General features: G+C 36.3%; 1 protein-coding gene across 6 annotated transcripts in view; it reads left to right on the top strand.

Annotated features, from left to right (window-relative positions):
* The window catches only part of LOC124552104, a 42,054-nt gene extending 21,206 nt beyond the window's left edge, over positions 1-20,848 (top strand). For 2 of the 6 annotated variants that reach the window (XM_047126492.1, XM_047126493.1), the window contains exons 2-3: positions 5,622-5,959; positions 18,259-20,848. In XM_047126492.1, coding sequence (XP_046982448.1) covers positions 18,308-20,275 — 1,968 coding nt within the window. In that variant the 5' untranslated portion in view covers positions 5,622-5,959; positions 18,259-18,307 and the 3' untranslated portion in view covers positions 20,276-20,848. Of the gene's footprint in view, positions 1-5,621; positions 5,960-10,149; positions 10,182-10,985; positions 11,280-18,258 lie in introns of those variants that run through there. The other 4 variants (XM_047126495.1, XM_047126494.1, XM_047126496.1 and 1 more) reach the window with 3 other exon arrangements.
* The last annotated feature ends 568 nt before the right edge of the window (positions 20,849-21,416 follow it).

Raw genomic sequence — 21,416 nt, 5'->3', positions numbered from 1 at the left:
CAAAAAGTGATTAAAAAAATATAATAAGTTATAAGGTACATATTGTAGGTGCCCTCTATGCCAAATATAATTCAGTCAAAAAGGGTATAAATTATTTTTGTGGTAATCTTAATGTGGCCTAAACACACACAGAACTCATCTTGCCCATATCAGTCACACAAACAGAGTTACATGCACCCGAAAATACAAAAATTTGAAAAATTACCTGAGAAACATGGATTTTGTGTGGTAGCACAAAAGGTACAAGTTATATCCAAGCCAAATTTCAAACACTGCATAAGTAGACCATAATATAATATGTGGCAAAATTTCAACTTGTTATTGCAAGGCATTTGTGTACAATAAAAGTTGTCACAGATGTATTTGGTTACATTTCTTTTAACACGATTTAGCAAGTAATAGTGATGATGCAGACAGCTTGTTTCAGATAAAGCTGCAGCAATTGTAGGGAACCATTAGGCAACAGAAAGTTAAACAATGGTAGTTTTCAGGGACAGAATGTGTCATTGTTAGGCAGGAACAACAAAGGAAACAAGCAACAATTACAAGTTACTCATGTTTCTAAGATTCTAGTTCAGACTGCTCAGTACTGTCGTGGAAAGTCAGTATGGACGCAGAAGAGTGTACTAGTTGTGCTTTTGTTCAAACAAGTTGCAGTATTGGTTCTAGCACAAGCATCTGAATGTCGTAAAACAACATATGGAACAAAATGTGGCATTCACTTTGTACTGTATGATCTGGATGAATCGGACCAAGATTTGTTGCTATGGAGATCTGGGATACACCCTGTGGGCACAAGGAGTACAGTTCCAGGAAACTTTAGTGTATGTTATCATCATATGAAAGTGTTTCTGGATAAGTATTCTTTCCTACAAAGAAGTTGTTTTGATCCATTTCGGATTCATAAGAAGACAGTGAAGTGTAGCCTCAGAGAAATTGATATAAAATCAGTATTGAAAGTGAACCAGTGCATGGGATTTAACATGAAACCAGGACAAAAGTTATATTCCAGGTGTGTTACACTGCTAAAAAATGAAGAATATTCTGATAATTTACATGACAGTGACGAAGGGTATCAGCCACCTACAACCACAGCGGATGAGCAATTAAATACTTCAGTGACTGCTCTTGGTTTGTCTCCCATGAAGACACACAAAGTTGGGAAAAGAGACAGGCTCAGCTATGGTAGAAGAAAACTACAAGAAGCTCAAATGGAATTAAAACACAAAACAGCTGACACACTAATGGTGGAAGAGGGAAGAACTATCTGCTCCAAAGGAACAGAAATCATGCCAGAAATGCTCTGATTTGGACAAACTTGTGCATGATTTGAAAGAAAAATGAGCCATATCCACTCGCCAGAAAAAAGTAGCTATTCTTATCCTTGCGCCTTCCAGCTGGTCTATTGACTACTCTGCAAAGGAATTCAGTGTTTCTACATATATGGTGAAGCAAGCTAGGAAAATAAAAGCAACCTAAGGATTGCTTCCACAACTTCAGCAGGCTCAGGGTAAGCAATTGAGTTCAGAAATATAGGTGCTAGTGTCGGAGTTTTATGAAAATAACAACTATAGCCAAATAATGCCTGGAAAAAAGGCTATGTAACGGTGAAAATGGGAAATGTACATGTACAGATGCAAAAAAGACTGTTGCTATGCAACATATCAGAACTATATGTTGAATTCAAGGAAAAGTATCCCAATACCAAAGTAGGTTTATCATCTTTTTTCAATCTTCGGCCAAAATGGGTTGTGCCTGTAAGTGCAAGGGGCACACACAATGTTTGTGTATGTGAGACCCATCAAAATGCTAAGCTGATGTTTGCTGCTATTAGATTAGATTAGATTAGATTAATACTAGTTCCATGGATCATGAATACGATATTTCGTAATGATGTGGAACGAGTCGAATTTTCCAATACATGATAATTTAACAACATACTTGAGTTAATATAACTACTTTTTTTGTGTTTTTTTATTTTTATTCTTTTATATATATATTTTTTTTCTTAATTTATATCTAAAAATTCATCTATGGAGTAGGAGTTGTCATTCAGAAATTCTTTTAATTTCTTCTTAAATACTTGTTGGTTATCTGTCAGACTTTTGATACTATTTGGTAAGTGACCAAAGACTTTAGTGCCAGTATAATTTACCCCTTTCTGTGCCAAAGTTAGATTTAATCTTGAATAGTGAAGATCATCCTTTCTCCTAGTATTGTAGTTATGCACACTGCTATTACTTTTGAATTGGGTTTGGTTGTTAATAACAAATTTCATAAGAGAGTATATATACTGAGAAGCTACTGTGAATATCCCTAGATCCTTAAATAAATGTCTGCAGGATGATCTCGGGTGGACTCCAGCTATTATTCTGATTACACGCTTCTGTGCAATAAATACTTTATTCCTCAGTGATGAATTACCCCAAAATATGATGCCATATGAAAGCAATGAGTGAAAATAGGCGTAGTAAGCTAATTTACTAAGATGTTTATCACCAAAATTTGCAATGACCCTTATTGCGTAAGTAGCTGAACTCAAACGTTTCAGCAGATCATCAATGTGTTTCTTCCAATTTAATCTCTCATCAATGGACATACCTAAAAATTTGGAATATTCTACCTTAGCTATATGCTTCTGATTAAGGTCTATATTTATTAATGGCGTCATACCATTCACTGTACGGAACTGTATGTACTGTGTCTTATCAAAATTCAGTGAGAGTCCGTTTACAAGGAACCACTTAGTAATTTTCTGAAAGACAGTATTGACAATTTCATCAGTTAATTCTTGTTTCTCAGGTGTGATTACTATACTTGTATCACCAGCAAAGAGAACTAACTTTGCCTCTTCATGAATATAGAATGGCTATAAAGGATTCTCGTCTGGATTACAAAGGTGCAATGAAGCTGCTAGTATGTGACATCAGTTCCTACCAGTGCATGATACACAGGTGTAAAAAGACTCCTGGTAAGGCAAATCTTGCAGAGCACATGAATAATAAACTGTATGGTGAACTCCTTATGGATGATGATGAACTTGTTTCTTATAAACAATGGACACACATGGATCGCACAAGTCTTGAAACAAAGCAGAGTACAGTGGAAGATTTTGTTGAAATGTGTTGTCAAAAAAACGGACAAACTGACCACATACAGCTTCATAGCAACAGCACAATCGGCTTATCTTCAGTTTTGTAAGGATAATTTGAAACAAGATGAAATTATAGTAATACTAGAATTTTCTGAAAATTATGCATTTATAGTTCAAGATGCCATCCAAGGATATCATTGGGTCAACAGTCAAGCAACTCTCCAGCCATTTGTGATTTACTGTAGAAGTGAATCAGGTGATGTGTCGGTCATGAACCTGTGCGTTTTTAGTGACTGTTTAATTCATGATGCCATTGCAGTTCATGCCAACATTCGCACTGTCATGGCATATGTGAAAAACAAGCTGCCTCACATACATTTTGCGAAATACTTCAGTGATGGGGCAGCTAGTCAGTTCACAAACTGTAAAAATCTCAAAAATTTATGCATGCCTTACCATGATTTTCAGATTCACGCAGAATGGAATTTTTTCGCAACAAGTCATGGTGAAAATGCATGTGATGGTATTGGTGCTACCATTAAGTGCATGGCATCACGAGCTAGTTTGCAGCACCCTACAGAAGGTCACATTCTAACACCTCTTCAATTATTTACCTGGGTACAGAAAAATATCTCTGGCATACAATCTTTCTGTGTTTCGAAAGATGAGGTGAAATCAGTCGAAGAGTTGCTAAAAAGCAGACTAGAACATGTTAAAACTGTTGCAGGCACAAGGAGCCATCGTCACTTCTCTCCAGTGGACTATGCCAATGTGCAGATGATCAGACTATCCGGTTATAACTATAGGTTCATGCACAACATGGGTCTTCACAGTGTGTCTGACTCAGAATTCAGAAGCAAAAGCAGCAACGTACAACCAGGTTGCTATGTTATTGCTGTCTATGATGACAAATGGTACTTGGAGGATGTGTTGCAGACTGCTGTGAAGCAGAAGGTGATGTATTTGTGAACTTCATGGCCCCAGCAGGACCAGCAACACCATTTCATTGGCCACGTTTGGCAGACAGGTGTTGGCTTCCTTTTGAACATATTCTTATGACAGTTCCAGTTCCTAACACAGTGTCAGGAAGACAGTATAATTTGCCACTCAATATACAGAGTACAGTAGCTAAAGTGTGGGAGAACTTCTGTTCGAAGCACAATCGACTGGTTTTTTGCAGTTAAGGTGCAGTAAACATTAATGATACGTTGTGTTAATCTGACTATATGTTCTTGCTTAGTGATTAAACATTTGTGGGAGAGGATAAGAATAGGCAGAACAGTTTATGATATGAAACTTCCTGGCAGATTAAAACGGTGTGCCCGACCGAGACTCGAACTCGGGACCTAGACAAAGGTCCCGAGTTCGAGTCTCGGTCGGGCACACCGTTTTAATCTGCCAGGAAGTTTCATATCAGCGCACACTCTGCTGCAGAGTGAAAATCTCATTCTGGAGTTTATGATATGTTTTTACAAAATTGTGTTGTGGAGCAATGGCCACATCACCAAATACATCTGTCAACTTCCATTTTACACAAATGTCTTGCAATAACATGCTGAAATTTTGCGATATATATCATTATGGTCTACTTACGTAGTGTGTGAAATTTGGCTTGGATACCACTTGTCCATTTGTGCTACCTCACTTACAAAATCCATGTTTTTCAGGTAATTTTTCAATTTTATGTATTTTAGGGTGCATGTAATTCAGTTTTTGTGACTGATATGGGCATGATGAGTTCTGTGTGTGTTTAGGCCACATTAAGCTTACCACAAAAAAATTTATACCCTTTTTGAGTGAATTATATTTGGCATAGAGGGCACCTACAATATGTACCTTTTAACGTATTACATTTTTTAATCACATTTTGAAATTTTTTATTTTCCCTCAGAAATATGTTGTTGGTGTTTCGATTCATGGAGTGGGTTCTCTAAATGGATGTTACTGGGCTGTATAAATTTCATTGGTCTGTGTATAATAGTTTCAAAGTTATTAAGATCTGAAGTTGGGTCTGAACATAGATTTCCAGATGCGGGTTGCAATTTCCAGGTCACACCACCTTCTTTCACAAGCCATAATTCTGGAACTAATTGACAGGGGAAACTAATACTTTGTACACGAGTGTTCCACATATGGTAGAATTAGTATACTGAATTTCAGTCAAATCTGAGACTAAGCTGGAGCCCCTGGTTGAACTGACATGGAATGACCCCTTGGTAAACTAAAACAAAACAAAAATTTCCTTGCAGCTGAAGGCTCATTTCTTATTGTCTGAACAATTCATGGTTGCTGAAGCGCTGCATTATGTTAAAGATTTACATTTCCATAACTTATCACGTGTATCTCTTTACAATTTTTCTCTGTTGCTCATATCCCTAAGTAAATATTCAAAGTGTAATGGTTGGAAGCTGTTCCCTGTAGCCTTATGTCTGCGAATGGATTAAAATATCTACTTAATATTTGTGATAGATATCAAAATTGTTTTCAGTTGAAGACAGTATATTTATTTTGTTTTTGTTTATTCCAGGAAAATAAAATTGAGTTGGTGACAAAATTTAAAGGCATGTTTCAAGGAGGACTAAGACCTGGACGAATGTTGAAGAAATGCAAGAAATATGAATGACTGCTCTGATCAGCTGCTGTTCTTTTGCCATTCTTGAACAAAAGGCAAAATAGCAACAGTGGTCCAGAAGACTATAAAACCCCGCTGGAACTATCAATTAGGTGTACTGCCAGTATTTTAAAATCTTCAGAGGAACCTTCTGAGTTATTAAACATTGATGAAGATACAGGAATCAGCCACAACCAGCACAAGTACTTATCTACAGTCTTCAGTGTCATCAGTGCCCAGGAAAAAAAATGAAGGCAAGAAGTTGTTACAAAGAACACCTTCTACAGAAAAAAGAAAAAACCAATGAAGTAGTTGACGAGGACATGGATTTTATACTACCTTTAGTGCCTTCATTACAAAGGCTGAATCAAGGAAAAAAATTGAAATTTAGAATTAAATTCCTGCTGGCAGTTGCTGATGCAGAACGATCAAGTGGATCTCAGTCATCAGTCGCAGAAGAGATATCGTTGAGGTCCACTTGTTTGAATCAGAATAAGAGATGGAATCAAAAATTTTCGGAACTGGTGCTGCCATCTGGAAGGTAGGAGTAGTAGATATTTGCACCACTAGATGGCGAGAGTTGCATATCTGATGAGTCAGTGTGCAGAGTGGAATTCAACTGGGAGGATGTGTTGCGTATCCACAGTGATTTCCGTGATACTCTGTGTTTGGTGTGTGGCGATTTTACGATGGATCCGCGAACAGAGCAGCGCGTGTGTATCAAATTCTGTGCGAATCTCTGGAAAAGTGCTATTGAGACCCTTGCAATGATTCAACAAATGTTTGGGGGCAGAGCATGAGCCGTACACCGGCGTTTGAGTAGCATGCTTGGTTCAGGGCCGGACGTTGAGGACTGGAAGGCCCATTAGCTGCACAACACCAGACATTGTTGCCAAACTTCAACAACTGGTTAATGCTGATCGACGTCAAACCATTTAAAATCTTGCGGATGAAGTGGGTATTGGTTATGGGACATGTCAACTAATGTTGACTGATGAATTGGGCATGCATCGTGTCACCGCAAAATTTGTGCCGAGGATCTTGACTGCCGATCAGAGGGCACAGTGTGTTGAAGTGTGCACGGACCTTCGTTGGACCGCATCTGATGATCCAACCTTCTTATTACATGTTCTCACTGGCAACGAAAGCTGGATTTATGGTTATGACCCAGAGACAAAGCAACTATCGTCCCAGTTGAAGAGTCTGGGCTCTCAAAGACCCAAAAAAGCGAGAAGGTGAAGAGCAAAGTGAAGAACATGATCATCGTTTTCTTTCATACCAAGGGAGTTGTGCACAAAGAATTTGTCCCGCCCAACCAAACAGTGAATTCCGCATACTACTGCAATGTTTTGTGCCTAATTTCAATTTTTTACCTCAAACCATTCCTGAAATATGGTCATGTAAACTTTTCAAAAACTGGCCAAAAATGTGTGAGCGGACTTTTTTGTTAAATTGCCCTAGGAGTTGCCCTAATTGAGCTAGAGAACTGGGAAAGGTGTCATTTTGCAGCATTTTTCATGGTCTTTCCAGTGATAGACAAAAAACATAGCTTCTAATTAATAACCTTTTTCAAAATACTAATTAATATTTTGATTTAATTTTTTACAAAAAGTACATAATTGAAAATTTTCAAAATATTTCCATAACTACTTCATACTGTTGTAAATCACATGGCAAAATATAAATGTGGGATGATGATGGGTTTATTGTTAAAAAAAAAATTATTCTGGACTCTTGTTTTTCACTAACAGCCCTAGTTTGACCAAACTGACCTTTAAGGTAGTACGTCAGTAGAGGACCGTATACATAGGGCTTGATGTCTGTACAATAATTCAGAGACTGGAACCATTGTTGAGATGATGTAGTCTGCATTATAACCTTCTAAGGCTTAGTGTGCCTACAGCAGTATTGTGCACTGTGGTTTTAGTGCAAATGAATTGTTGCCTCTGTGTTGACCAGTTTGTATTTATTATATTTAATAATTCATTTTCAAGTAAATATATACATTGAAGAACAGTTTATAAGTGGTTTTTGTATAAATATGGAACCAAGTAAAAAGTGCAGTGATGTAAGAGTGCAGTGTTGTAATCCATTGAAGAAGTCAAATTATTTTATTAGAGACAGAAAAAAACTGAGAAATGTCACAACATGGATGCCCAAATTATTTCCTCAAATACCAAGTGGTGCCAAGATTTGTGATAAATGTAGGAAAGATGTAACCAAATTGAAAAATACACCAGAGCCCTTCAGTGACGAAAGTGTTGAAGAAGAATCTTCTGGATCAGAGATAATTATCCAAGACCAAGACCCTGACTTCACTCCAACTTCAGTAGCTGTTAAAACATTTAACACAACACTTCAAGAACTAGGTGAGTCCCCAATTGACAAGAGAAAATTAACATCTAGGCATTACGCCAAATCAAAAGTGAAGAAAATCTCATCAATGACACGTTAACATTTTGTTGCACCTGAAACTTCATCAGATACTGATACTGATGAATCCGTTCTTGAAAATCTTAAAAGAAACTTTAAAAATTCTATAACTAGAGCAAAAAAACTAATGATTCTTACAAGTTTACCTGAAAAGTGGAGTGTCAGCAAAATAATGAGGGAATTTAATACTCCTAATTACATTGTTCGGCAGTCCAAAAAAATTTTGAAAGAGAGAGGTTTCATGGAAGGTCCAAACCCAAAACCAGGGAATTGTTTACCAACAGAAACTGTCAAAACTGTACATTCATTTTATGAAAATGATGAAGTTAGCAATGCCAGGTATTAAAGATTGTGTGACAATTACAGAAAAAAGTGGAAATAAAATAAAAATATCAAAAAGACTTATTTTGTGTAACCTTGAAGAAGCTTACAAGCATTTTAAAGACAAGTTTCCTAACATAAAAATAGGTTTCTCTATATTTGCTGAGTTGAAACCAAAACATTGTGTATTAGCTGGCCGGAGTGGCACACACACTGTCTGCGTGTGCACAACTCACCAAAACATAAAATTAATGATAGAAAATGCCAAACTAAATACAGTAACAAACAGAAGCTTAAACAGTTATAAGCAGTGCATTGCCAAAATGCTTTGCAACCCATCATCAGTTGATTGCAATTTGGAAAACTGTGAATACTGCCCAGGAGAAACTGTCATACGTAAAATTTTAAGACACTCTTCCTGAAAACTTAATTGAACAATTTCAGTTCCGACAGTGGATGTCAGTTGACCGATGTAATCTGGAAATTGTTCAGAAATTACTGGAAATTGTTCAGAAAACTTCTGAAGAATTCATAGATTTATTTTGTAGTAAGATGTCGACTTTGATTCAGCATGACTTCATTGCCAGGCAACAACGAACATTCCTTAACTCCACAGGAGAAAACCTTATGTAATCTGAATTTGTTGTCATGTGTGATTTTTCAGAAAATTATAGTATAGTTCTACAGGATGAAGCTCAGAGTTTCCACTGGACAAGACAACAGATTACCAGGACAAGACAACAGATTACCATTCATCCTTTTGTTATATATTACAAACAGGAAGACAAAATTGAGCATATAAGCTTTGTCATTGTTTCTGATTGCCTGGAGCACAATACAACTGCGGTTTACACCTTTCAAAAGAAACTAATTTCATATCTAACAAATAAATTTCAAAAGATTCCAAAAAAGATATACTATTATTCTGACGGTTCTGCCACTCAGTATAAAAATAAGAAAAAGTTTCTGAACCTTTGCCCTTGTGAGGAAGACTTCAACATAAAAGCTGAGTGGCACTTTCAGCCACAGCACATGGGAAAGGGCCTTGTGATGGAGTAGGAGGTTCAGTAAAGAGACTAGCAGCTCGTGCAAGTTTGCAAAGGCCATACCAAAATCAGATCCAAACCGCACGAGATCTATTTGAGTGGGCAGTAGATAATATCACAAATGTTGATTTTGCATATTCCACTCAAGAAGACTATGCTGCTTCAGAAATATTCTTAAAAAGCCGACTTGAAGAGGCATTGACAATCAAAGGAACACAGCAATTTCACGCTTTCATTCCCAACACTACATCAGAATTAATAGTCAAATACTTCTCAGGTGATATGTAGAGTTGGGAGAGTGAGGTAACTGCATTACCAGACAAACTGAAGTTACAAGATGTATCAGGCCATGTCACCACTGTATATGGCAGAAACTGGTGGCTTTGGGTACATTTTAGAAAAAAAACGAAGAACTTGATGAAGTGAAAATAACTTTTCTTCATCCATGTGGGCCAGCTAAGTAATTCTCTTATCCTGCACATGCAGATGTCCTGTGGGTGTCAGTTGTGGATGTTCTCACAAAAGTGAATCCATTTACTCCGACAGGGAGAACATACATTCTTAATGAAAGTGATGCAAACCAAACCCAGTCAGCTTTATTAAAATGTAATATGTGAGGTTCCAAGACAATTTATTGGGAAACTGCTTTCAACTCAAAACTTAATTTTTGTCTCAGGTTAGTGTTAATGTATATTTTATAGAAAGTTGTTTCAAAATTATTGTTAGTACCTATTGTGTTAAATTTAGCTATGTACAGATACCTGTTACTCAAAGACAAGCATTACGTATTTAATTTGTTTAATAGTTCTATTTCAAACATCATGGACCAGAACTGTTATGTAAATACTTGTACTTATTCGTACTTTATTTCAGTTTGTAGTTAAATGCTCAATTTCTTGTTTTTGTTATATCGGTTAATATACTGTTAGTATAATTTTTATGAAATAAAAATAAGCAATCAACTTAATTATAAAATATGCTGATTAGTTTTCGTTTAATAAGGTGATGTTTTGATATTTCTAATACTTTTTTTACTTACGTTTCAGTATATTTTAAAGAAATTCCTGTTTGTTAAAGGTCAATTTGGTCAAACTAGGGCTGTTACTGAAAAACAAGAGTCCGGAATAATTTTTTTTAACAATGAACCCATCATCATCCCAGATTTATATTTTGCCATGTGATTTACAATAGTATGGAGTAGTTATGGAAATATTTTGAAAATTTTCAATTATGTACTTTTTGTAAAAAAAAATAAAATTAAATCAAAATATTAATTAGTATTTTGAAAAAGGTTATTAATTAGAAGCTATGTTTTGTTGTATGTCCCTGGAAAGAGCATGCAAAATGCTGCAAAATGGCACCTTTCCCAGTTCTCTAGCTCAATTAGGGCAGCTCCTAGGACAATTTAAAAAAAGTCCGTTCACACATTTTTGGCTGGTGTTTGAAAAGTTTACATAGCCATATTTCAGGAATGGTTTGAGATAAAAAATTGAAATTTGGTATTTTTCTTAGTCTCAGTGCCCACTATAAGTATGCCAACTTTCAGCAAAATCTAAGAGGGTGAGGTAAAATAGGTGTGTTGATTTGACATGGAATGACTCAAGGCCGTCGGTTCAACACTCTAGAGAGAATTCAAGAAGCATCGCTGGCAGTAATAAACACCCTCAAAGAACAGGACTTCAGAAAACGTTTGACCAGTGGCATAAGTGCTGGGACCAGTGAGTACTTGCGAATGGGAACTACTTCGAGGGTGATGGTGACCAATATTCCAAAGGTAAGGTTTTCATCAGATGGCAACTCCAGTCCCGAAAATTTTGGATAGCACCTTGTATGCCAATCAGATGACATTTTCAGCACATATGTCAACTTCTAAATAAATCAATTTTTTTTAATACACACTTGTTATTTCTTTCTTAAGTATATTTACCTTGTAGTAACCAAAAACCTTTCAGTACTTGAAATACTCCCATGAATGACATTCTGACACTTATTATGAGGTGAAATAATTGCAACTAACGTATCAAAACTGTTGATAGACGTTCTGGTGTACTCCCAAAATTTTGAGGGTTGCGACCTCAGTTCTTCTTACAATCTACAGAACTGTCTTGTTCTGTATTTGCACTTACTATGGCTGTACCCAACATTTTGCCGCCGTCTCTTCTGTCTCGATTTTATAAGATCACGAACACTTGCAACCATTTCAGAGTCCATGTGCAGGAATGGTTGTCATCTGACTTTAAAAACCTCAATACTACCCATTGGCCAAGTAAAATCGGCCAGAAACTTGTTCATGCATGCCTACCCTTATAGGCCACTATCCTTTGCTGTCAGTGTTGTTGAGGGTTTTTGAGAAAGCCTTGTATAAGACAATAGTAACACATCTCTGTACAGGTAATTTGTTGTCAGACTTACAGTTTATCTTTAAGAAAAAAGATGTCTGTAGAAAATGGAATTTCTTTTGCATGTGAGGCACTTATAGAGCTAAATGGTGAGGACAGTGAGTATCGTCTTTGATTTATCAAAAGCATTTGTGTAAGTCAGAAAAGCGGAATGAGGAAGAAATCTGAATACTGGGTCAGTTAATATCTAGGAACCAAAAAGTACAAGAGTCCACTTCATTTTTCCAAACAGATAACAGATTTGAATATGATTGGGGTGTTGTAAAGTGAGGTACACATAGGGTTATTTCTGAATCCTATGCTTTTCTTAATATGTCAGTAGTGTGACATGAAACACCACAAGTGATGGAAAATTTTTTGTGTGTACTGATAGTGTACTTGTCGCTGTGAAGAATGTGGAATGCCATGTAAATTATTTTTCATACAAAGCAGTGGATAACAGTTGCTCATGGTATATTAATCATATGAAATTATATGTTCTAGAGACATATTAAGTTGCCAACTTTACCTATGATAATGAATACACCAAAGCAATTAATTAAAATTTGTACCAAGGCCAGGATTTGAATCCCAGCCTTAGTACAAATTTTAAGTCGGGTTGTATTCATTATAGTTGCTTATGGGTTACAAGGAACAAATGGACGTTTAACTGAAACAAAATGCAATACGCTGACTGAAGTCCACAACAATGCACCTGTGCAGTGAATAGGACCCAAAAACATCCCTGAAGGTGTCCCCCATAAATGGCAGAAAAATGGGCGTACCAGAAAATACATTTGAATGTGGCATAACAACAATGATAAATGATGTTAGTTGTAGGTGTATCAACATAATATTGCAAAAACAGATAAATGAGGACCATACACTACACTTATCTATATCTGGATCCCGCTCCAGCTACTGCCGGGTCTGGGTGCTGACGAGTCCTTTCCATTTGGCTCGGTCCTCCCACCACTTTTCTTCCTCCACTTGCTGCCAAGTCACACGTCTCCTTTCCTCCTTTCCACAGATATTCTCACTCCCATTTTCCACTGTGTTCTTGGGTGCCCTCTAGGTCTTTTCCCATCCATCTTTAGTTCTTCCATAATTTTGGGGAGTCTCTGCCCATGCATCCTCTTAACAGCCCATGCCATCTCTCTCTCTCTCTCTCTCTCTCTCTCTCTCTCTCTTCTTGCTTATTTTTTTCACAGCTCTACACAACTTCTTCCTGTTTTCTCAATTGATCTGTGTTCAGTTTTTCAAGGCCTATCCACTGTGCCAACTTATAACTAAATCTGAGGGGGGTGCGATGGGGAGGTTCCCTTGTTAGTGGTGTTCTGCCCATTGCATTTATTGTTGTAAGAATTGCAGTGTCATTCTATTTTACATCATACAAAACCATCACTCCTAATTATCCATGTGATGTCTCTGACTAGTGATCACGATACAAGGTTAACCAGAACTCTATTGACAGAATTCCAGTAGTTGTTCAGGGATGTTTTCTGAGTATTTTGGTGGAAGAGACTCTAGGTCTCAGGTGGCTCATTGAGAACAATTGCATTTCATTTTATGTTTTACCCCAATTTATGGTTGTACTTGCTTTGCAGTGAAAATTCTGCGCAATAGTGCAAGTGTCAGTTGTATGTACTGTGTCTTCTTTGAAAATAAATGTGTTCCATTCATTCACAGTACAAGCCACTGACAACCGTAATACCCACTATATTCTTGGCTCTTGAGCTTACATTCAGTACTGGTCAGTTCTGTTTTGGGTTTGTTTTTTCAGCGTGTTAGTTCTGCAGTAAGTGATAATGATGAAAAGACAGCTGATTCGCATCTATATGGGTTCACTGATTACCTTGGAAGAGCATAAGCTCAGCTGTTCTGTCAAATCGGAAAACATTGCATTACTCTCTGTTCTGTGTAGTTTGTTTCAGTGATTGCATATTACAGGCTTTTTCTCTGTTGTGAAGGCATTTTAAAAGAAACAAAGGTGACAGTGGTAAGAAACTGTGTAAGTCATAATTATATTGTTATTCCTTAATGAGCTGCAGAAGACCATGGGTACCCTAAACTAAAATACTCAGGAAATATCCCAGAACAACATTCAAAAGTTTTTCAGAGTTCTGGTTCACCCTGTAGTTTAGTTGTGCTGATTTCTTTGCAGGTTAAGAGTTGACAGTCAAAACACCAACCATGGACCTTCTACAAACCCTCCTGCAAATCATATAGTTTGTACAAAAAATTACAGCAGCAGCATTTATCAGGTACAATTGTATGGGGATACTTATCATTTGTGTGTCTCATAAATAGACATTATTGATTGAGTTCCTGTGACAAATGGGAATCCAGAATTACATATCCTGTTTGACCTGCACACCACAGAACTGCAGAAACGCCTTAACAAATCTGTATTTGCAATTCGAGTGTTAGCTGACATAGGCGACATAAAAATGAAAAAGCTTGCATACTTTGCCTACTTTCATTCCATAATGTCATATTGTATGATATTTTGCGGTAACTCTTAAAGTCAAGCAAAAGTTTTCAGAGTCCAAAAGCGTGTAATATGTATTATTTGTGGAGTAAATTCACGGACGTCCTGTAGAAACCTCTTCAAAGAACTGGATATACTAACTACTGCCTCTCAGTATATTTACTCCTTAATGAAATTTGTCCTAGATAATATATCTCTTTTTCCAACAAACAGCTCAGTTCATACATACAATACCAGGAACAAAAATGATCTGCACAAGGACTTAAAAGCAATTACTTTAGTTCAAAAAGGGGTCCACTACTCAGGAACACTCATCTTCAATAATTGGCCAGCAAACATAAAAAATTTAGTTACAAATAAAGATCAGTTTAAAAGGAGCCTGAAAGACTTAATAGTGGCCAACTCCTCCTCCTTCATTGACGAATTTTTTAGTAGAAACAAATGATGTATTGTATATATTCATTCTATTAGTATTGTTATTTCAGCTTAAAACAATATTGACATGTTCCACATCCACGAGGATCTCCTCAGCACAGATCTATGGAACAAAAAACTAATCTACTCTGATTTGTGACAAGTTGTTGGTAATGTACAGGTTAACTAGATATTATCCTAGAATGTATTGTGATTACTTACTGAAGGTTGTTTATCTAAGTTTAACTAATGGGAAGTCCGGTCTTTGTAGAATAGGGATAAAGCATATTGTCAGTAGTTTGATGAGTTGCCATGAGAAGCTTTTAGAAAAACCAAATAACAGGAATTGGCAAAAGCTTGAATAAAGATGACGATTATCTCTTATCACTTCTAGCAAAATTTTTTATTAGTCCCTGAATGAATGTTCTCCTGACTTCCCTGATTACTGACACAGTGTGAAGAAAGGGTGTGACACTAAATTTATGCAATATACAAACCATTTTCATTTACTGAGTACTCCTGTAGTTGTAGTTATATTTTCTCTAGCCTTGTAGAGCCATTCTACTTTCTCTGGGACATGTTCCATAGCATTCTGTCATCTCAATATTGGACAGAAGAGTCATACTTCATTGGGAAGACAAATTTTTGGAGATGGCAAACAAGACACTGCAGTTAATAAATTCGATCTCCTCGGGTTAAGATTAAGAGACTGCCGTTGATAGTTTCCTCCTCTGAAGGTGTGATGCACCAGTATGTGAAACTTGTGGATTATTTTACTTACTTGTGTTTCATATACTGAAACAAGGACAACTCTGTGCTTGGTTGGAGATATGTCCACCACAATAGGTGACAATAACCACATTTTAAGATAGATTTTAATAGCTGGTAAAGTGTGGGGGAGTGTGGGTCATTGTGCTCTGAGTTATTGCACCCCTCTGTTCTTTATTAAGTAGTCAACCATTCACATATAACAGGCAGTTTTATGCAGATGATTCTTGTTCCATTAAGTAGTATCTCAAGTAGAGAAACAGTGCGGTTTTATTCAGCTACGAAGACACCATTGTAAAGGGGATGCTAAAATTCCCATGAATTTTTGTTATAACCTCATCATTTATACAGTGAGTAGCAACCTTTTAATCACTCTGGCCCATTTGTTAAGACAAATTTCATTAAACATAGTGACATATTCTAAAACATGGAGCTATAATAAGGAGAGATGGCATTACAGACTAATGGTGTATGTTGATTTGAAGCTGGTGTTGCCTTGTTTGGTGCCCTAAAGCTTCAGCAGACTACTGCTTATGATTTCTTCTTCTTCTTCTTCTTAATTTCTGTCGTGTGAATGCAACATTTGTTTTAAATAGAAAACAATTGCAGTGCTTTTGTGAATGACAGTACACCAGGGAGGCATTTCCAAACATTTTTCTGTCTTAAATGCATATTTGATTGAGTAAAAGAACAATTTTGCGTTATTAATGTAACTTTGTATTTGTTGTATGTTTTGAATAACCAAGAGCAGAAGTATAATATGTGAAAAAGCTACTTTTGTAGTTAAGCAGTTTCCCTTCTACAGACAGACAAAACTGATGTTTGGTCTGTGTTCTCTTCCCAAAATACTGAGAACATATTTTGCAGTGTTTGGTCAGTTTCCAATCTTTCCTTATCACATCTTTCACCCAAGGAGCTTTTTGAGTTGGATTGATAGGAAATCTAAAGTCAAATGACAGAAATAAAACCATTACAGTAAGAGTAAAAAGCACAGCCAAAATGCCCATATATAAAAGAAAATATTGCTTGACTGAGTCCACTTATGAATTAAATGTGATTTCCATACACTTTCAGGCTATAATTAGAATGATCTGTACACCGACAAATGAAATGTCATTTTTGATCAAAACACTTCCACTAGAAGCTAATGTTTCAGGCAGCTAACATGACAGATGTCGGCTTCAAGGTTGTGACGTCATGGCAGTGCCCCATATTATACCTCCATGCACTAAATTCTCCACTACTTAAGACCCATTATGGAAATGACAAGATGAATATTTTCATTGTGCCCTTAATTTATATGTCTGTGGGACTGATGCTTCCTGACCATTAATATTTTTTCTGTTTAAATCTTTAATTATGTAGTTGTATTCAGTATTATTGCACTTTGTATGAAAGTTCTTTCGAGAGTATTCTGTACTTAATATCCAGATAACCACTTCAGAATCATATTTGCTTTTCATTGCTATAGTACTTGCATATAGAATTTTTCCCTTTACTCCGTTGTTGCGATAGCATCAGCTGGAGAAAAAATTTTCTTCCTTTAGATATCCGGTACATTTATTCTGTAATGTTTGCATTCGTAACTCGTAATACTAGAAAAGTCTTTGCATTAAGCAAATTTTTAATATTTCAAAAACTCTTGTGTAAGTCAAATTTGTTCATGTGGTCACTGAGCATTCTTAAAATTATGTGAAACAGTTCACTTGATGAAACCATCACTAGATCTTCCAATAAGATAGGATAATGATTTTTCTAATAAACTTTTCAGACAGCATAGTTTAGTTTTAATGAAATATTTATTGCCTCTCCAGTAAGTAATAAAATATCACAATTACAAAAGCGTCTTGCAAACAGTGTCATATAGTCTGTCTAACAGACAGCCTTTCTTTGAGGTGCAACATACTAACTGAACATTTACAAAGGTAAATACAAAAAAGGTTTTGTCTTTTTTTTTATATACAATTAAAGTGATAATTGGTGCAGTGACTGTGAGCAAAATGGTGGTATCTTTTAGTTGTCATTGTCTGAATCCTAACTGTCACCTAATGATGTCACTTTCACTCTGCCACAGTGATGGTGAAGTATACTTGACCTTATTGCTCCAACCCCCATTCATACATGTAACGTAAGAAATACACACTTTGTAATTATCTCACATCATAGTAATGAGAAAAACTTGTTAATTGCATTTTAAAAAAAATATCTGTACTTCACTCAGCCAGCAAAGGCAGTACTGTGCATGAAAATTCTGTCATATTACAAGTATCATAGCTTAATAAGTTTCCAAATGGTTGTTGGTTTTAATACATAACACAATTCCTATTAAACTGGTTCTCATCAGTATTGAACCACGTATTTATGTCAACAGTAGGCAGACAGTCTGAAGAAAACTGCTAATGTGTTTTCCTAAGGAACGATCACTGCAACTGTGCATAAGAGAACTGACAGAGTTCAAACCATGTGGTATGCAGTAAGAGAGCTGATGACTTTGGCTTTCAACAGCCCAAATCCATCATCAACATAATATTAATCTGTAATTTATTTTTCATGTTCAGAGACATCAGTTTTTATATACACATTCCTTCTGATTTCATATCACAGTACCTTAGTTAAATTAAATATAGCGTAGTGCTGCAAGTGAACTAGTATTGAATTATGTACCAGTGAACCGTGTCTGAAAAGTCTCTCTCTTATTTCAGGATTTGGCTCAGTAGTGTTCAGGACCAGTAACTTCTGCAGTTCGACACAATGAGTTACGAGGAAACAACAGGAGATTTAAATACATCAGTTGGTGAATTGGCCAACTTGATGAATGATACTTTCACATGCTGCATGAGGAACTATGAAGCTTTACTGCCTTACCTTGAGAAAAATGATACAACACCTAAAATATATCATAGACTAGTGCATGTTAATATATTGTTGAACAAGTTAAATGAAGAACTCGTACGACTGAGAGTTGACTATTTAACTCTGTCATCATATGAACAAAAAGGGGAGCCTGTTCTGTCTGAGGGAACTAGGAAGAGAAGAGGCTCTGAGGTAAGCAGAAGCGGGGCCAAAAGTATAAAGACGGAAATACCGGTTTCCAGTAATACTGAGTTTTCAGTTACGTTATTTTCAGAGACTGGAATCAGTAAGCACTCAGGGAATTTTGTATCAGTGGATACTGAAGGAACAAAACACACAAACGTACAGAAGTCAGATGTGCACTGTGCCAAAAATATAAAATCAGAAGTACGTGACTCAGATGAAGTTGTAGATTTAGTTGAATTCACTGCAGGTAGTAGTTACACTCCAACAGTTCAGACAGCATGTGATACTATAAATAATGGGATGACATTACATATTGCTGGTGATGAGAAAAATGCATGTGTGTTAGGTAGACTTGTGGGAGGTAATGCATGTGCTAAACCTGCTGACGAAATTACTCAGAATAAAAGTAATGAAGAGTGTGTTCGGTTGCAAAATGTCAACAGTGAGACTAGCAAGCAAAATGAATGTGAATCCAGTGGTGGTGGTGGTAGTAAAGATTACGGCATTCACAGAGGACTACGAGGAGAAGTTAGTTGTACAACTTCTGTGTCTTACCAAGCAGAGAGACCATTTGATGATAAAAAATCTCCTGTTGCTTTCACTACTTCTGATATGGAATCTGCTATGTTAGTAAAAGAGAGAGAAAGCAGTTGTAACAAGGGGGAGAAAGGAGCTCCTCATTCTCCTAGGAGAGACGAAAGAGCTGATATACCTGTTCAGAGAGCAGAGGAACTGTGTGATACAGAACTTGATCTATATGGTGTCATAAGGCACAAGAAAAGGCAATTTAAGTGTACAGTGTGCGACTGTGTACTTTGTAGTAAATACGCACTGTATGATCATTTGAAAGGAAAGAAGCATAAAAAGAAACTACTAACTGCAAAGAACAGTTCTGCTAAAGGGTCTGGAATTTCACAAAGCAGCTTAGAAAGTACCGGTACTGCTTCTGTTTCAGTGTGTTCTGCAGTTGCCTCCTCACATACTGATTTTGTTCCAAGTAACAACTGTGAAAGTACAGCATCTATTCCTGTGTATTCTGCTGTTTCCTGCTCACCTTTGAATACTGTTCCAAATAACAGTTGTGAAAGCATAGAATCTGTTTCTGTGTATTGTGATGTTTCCTGCTCACTTGCTGACACTACTACTATTGTAGAGAACACACACCAGATAATATCAACAAAACATGCAGTCAGATTAGATGATATATGGACATATTTTCATGCACCATTTCACATTAACAAAAAATTCTTCAGGATTCATTCAGGGAAAGTAGTTTGCTCCCTTTGTAATGAAAAGATAGAGAGATACATACTCGGTGTAAAGACACACATTTCTAAATTAAGTCACCTAAATCGGATAACTGTGTTACAAAACATAGAACTGGCAAATAAGTCCTCAAGTAAACGGCTGTTGAATATACCAGGTATTCTAAACAATATTATTCCTAGAACTCAGTTTAGTTTGACAGACAATGGTTTTTTTTGTAGTGTTTGCAAATGTTTCTGTGGAAATACAACCGTATTAAGTCATATGACAGGTGCAAGTCATGGCGAAAAGCTAGAGGAAATGAGAAAATCAATGGAAAGCAAAATGGAAGCAACTCGGGCAAGGAAAAAAAGGAAGAGAGGATTACATCACTTAAGAGCTATACAGAACTGTCGCCAACAGGCACATGTTTAAAGGGACACCATGTGGCAAAGTGAAACGAAAATTAGCATTGTGATGAGTGTTTAAGATTAAGTGAAAACATCAAAGTGAAATATGGAAAAAGTAAATGGAATAAATAGCTATTTAACGAAGAGTGGTGGACTGGGATAAAGTTTTCAAATAGGTTGCTTTGGCAGGAGCAATTTTGAACTTGTTGGGAGGTCTCGACAGTACATTTTGGATTTATGTACAGAGTTTTATGTGCTTTTTCCTTACATAATATTTATTTACCTGTTCCCACACACTTTTAAAGTAAATATTATTTTTTGTTGTTTATATTAGTTTTTAGTTTTTGTTGTTATCATATGTAAGATTTAGCTTTAAAGCTGAATTAATCATTCATTTCGTTGTAGTAACATTTTCTCTTTCTTATACATTTACATGCCAGCTGTTTACTCATATGTCTTGTACATATAATTCTGTTGTTATCCATTCAAAATTTCGCAATGAGAAAACCAGCTACTTTAGAAAAGAATGCTCTGGTTCTCTCACACTACTCAATGCCATTTTTATATATTACTGAAAATAAACCATTTGCTTTAGATAGCCATGTCAGTTTTCTGTTGACTTACAAAGCAAAGACCTGTTTAATACACGCATTATAATTGTGAAAAATTAAATCTTTTAATCCAAATATTCTCATTAATTGCAAGAGAAGTGACTAATCAGATGGCCTTTACTTTGTGTTTGCTTAGCTGGGATTTTCAATTTCCTGCCTTATTCGTACCTTCAGTCAGTAAAAAACCGTTCCTTCAGAATACAATATTCCATTCCAAACTTTAATTAATTATTTTTTTCCCTTCTTCTTACTCTTAGTGTTGTGGTTGTGACTTAGCAAGTTTGTAGACTTCATGCAATGTTCTTATTGCACACTTCTGTAGAAAAAGTTCTTTGATCTTAGCTACACTACCCCAGCAGCTTTTGCAGCAGGACAGTACTGAGTGGAAGTGTGTTGGCAATCCTGTTTGCAGTTAAACACAGAATGAACTCCATAAACAGGGTGTATACATCCCGGGACAACTGGGAGATTGGGGAAAAGCCGGGAATTTTTTCATCCGGGAGAAAACCGGGAAAAACCCGGAATTTTTCATTGTTTTAGTTTTCAGTTAAATTT

The sequence above is a fragment of the Schistocerca americana genome, chromosome 1 (genome assembly GCF_021461395.2).
Source record: "Schistocerca americana isolate TAMUIC-IGC-003095 chromosome 1, iqSchAmer2.1, whole genome shotgun sequence".
NCBI classification, from domain to species: domain Eukaryota; kingdom Metazoa; phylum Arthropoda; class Insecta; order Orthoptera; family Acrididae; genus Schistocerca; species Schistocerca americana.
This window is presented reverse-complemented; position numbering and strand designations above follow the sequence as displayed.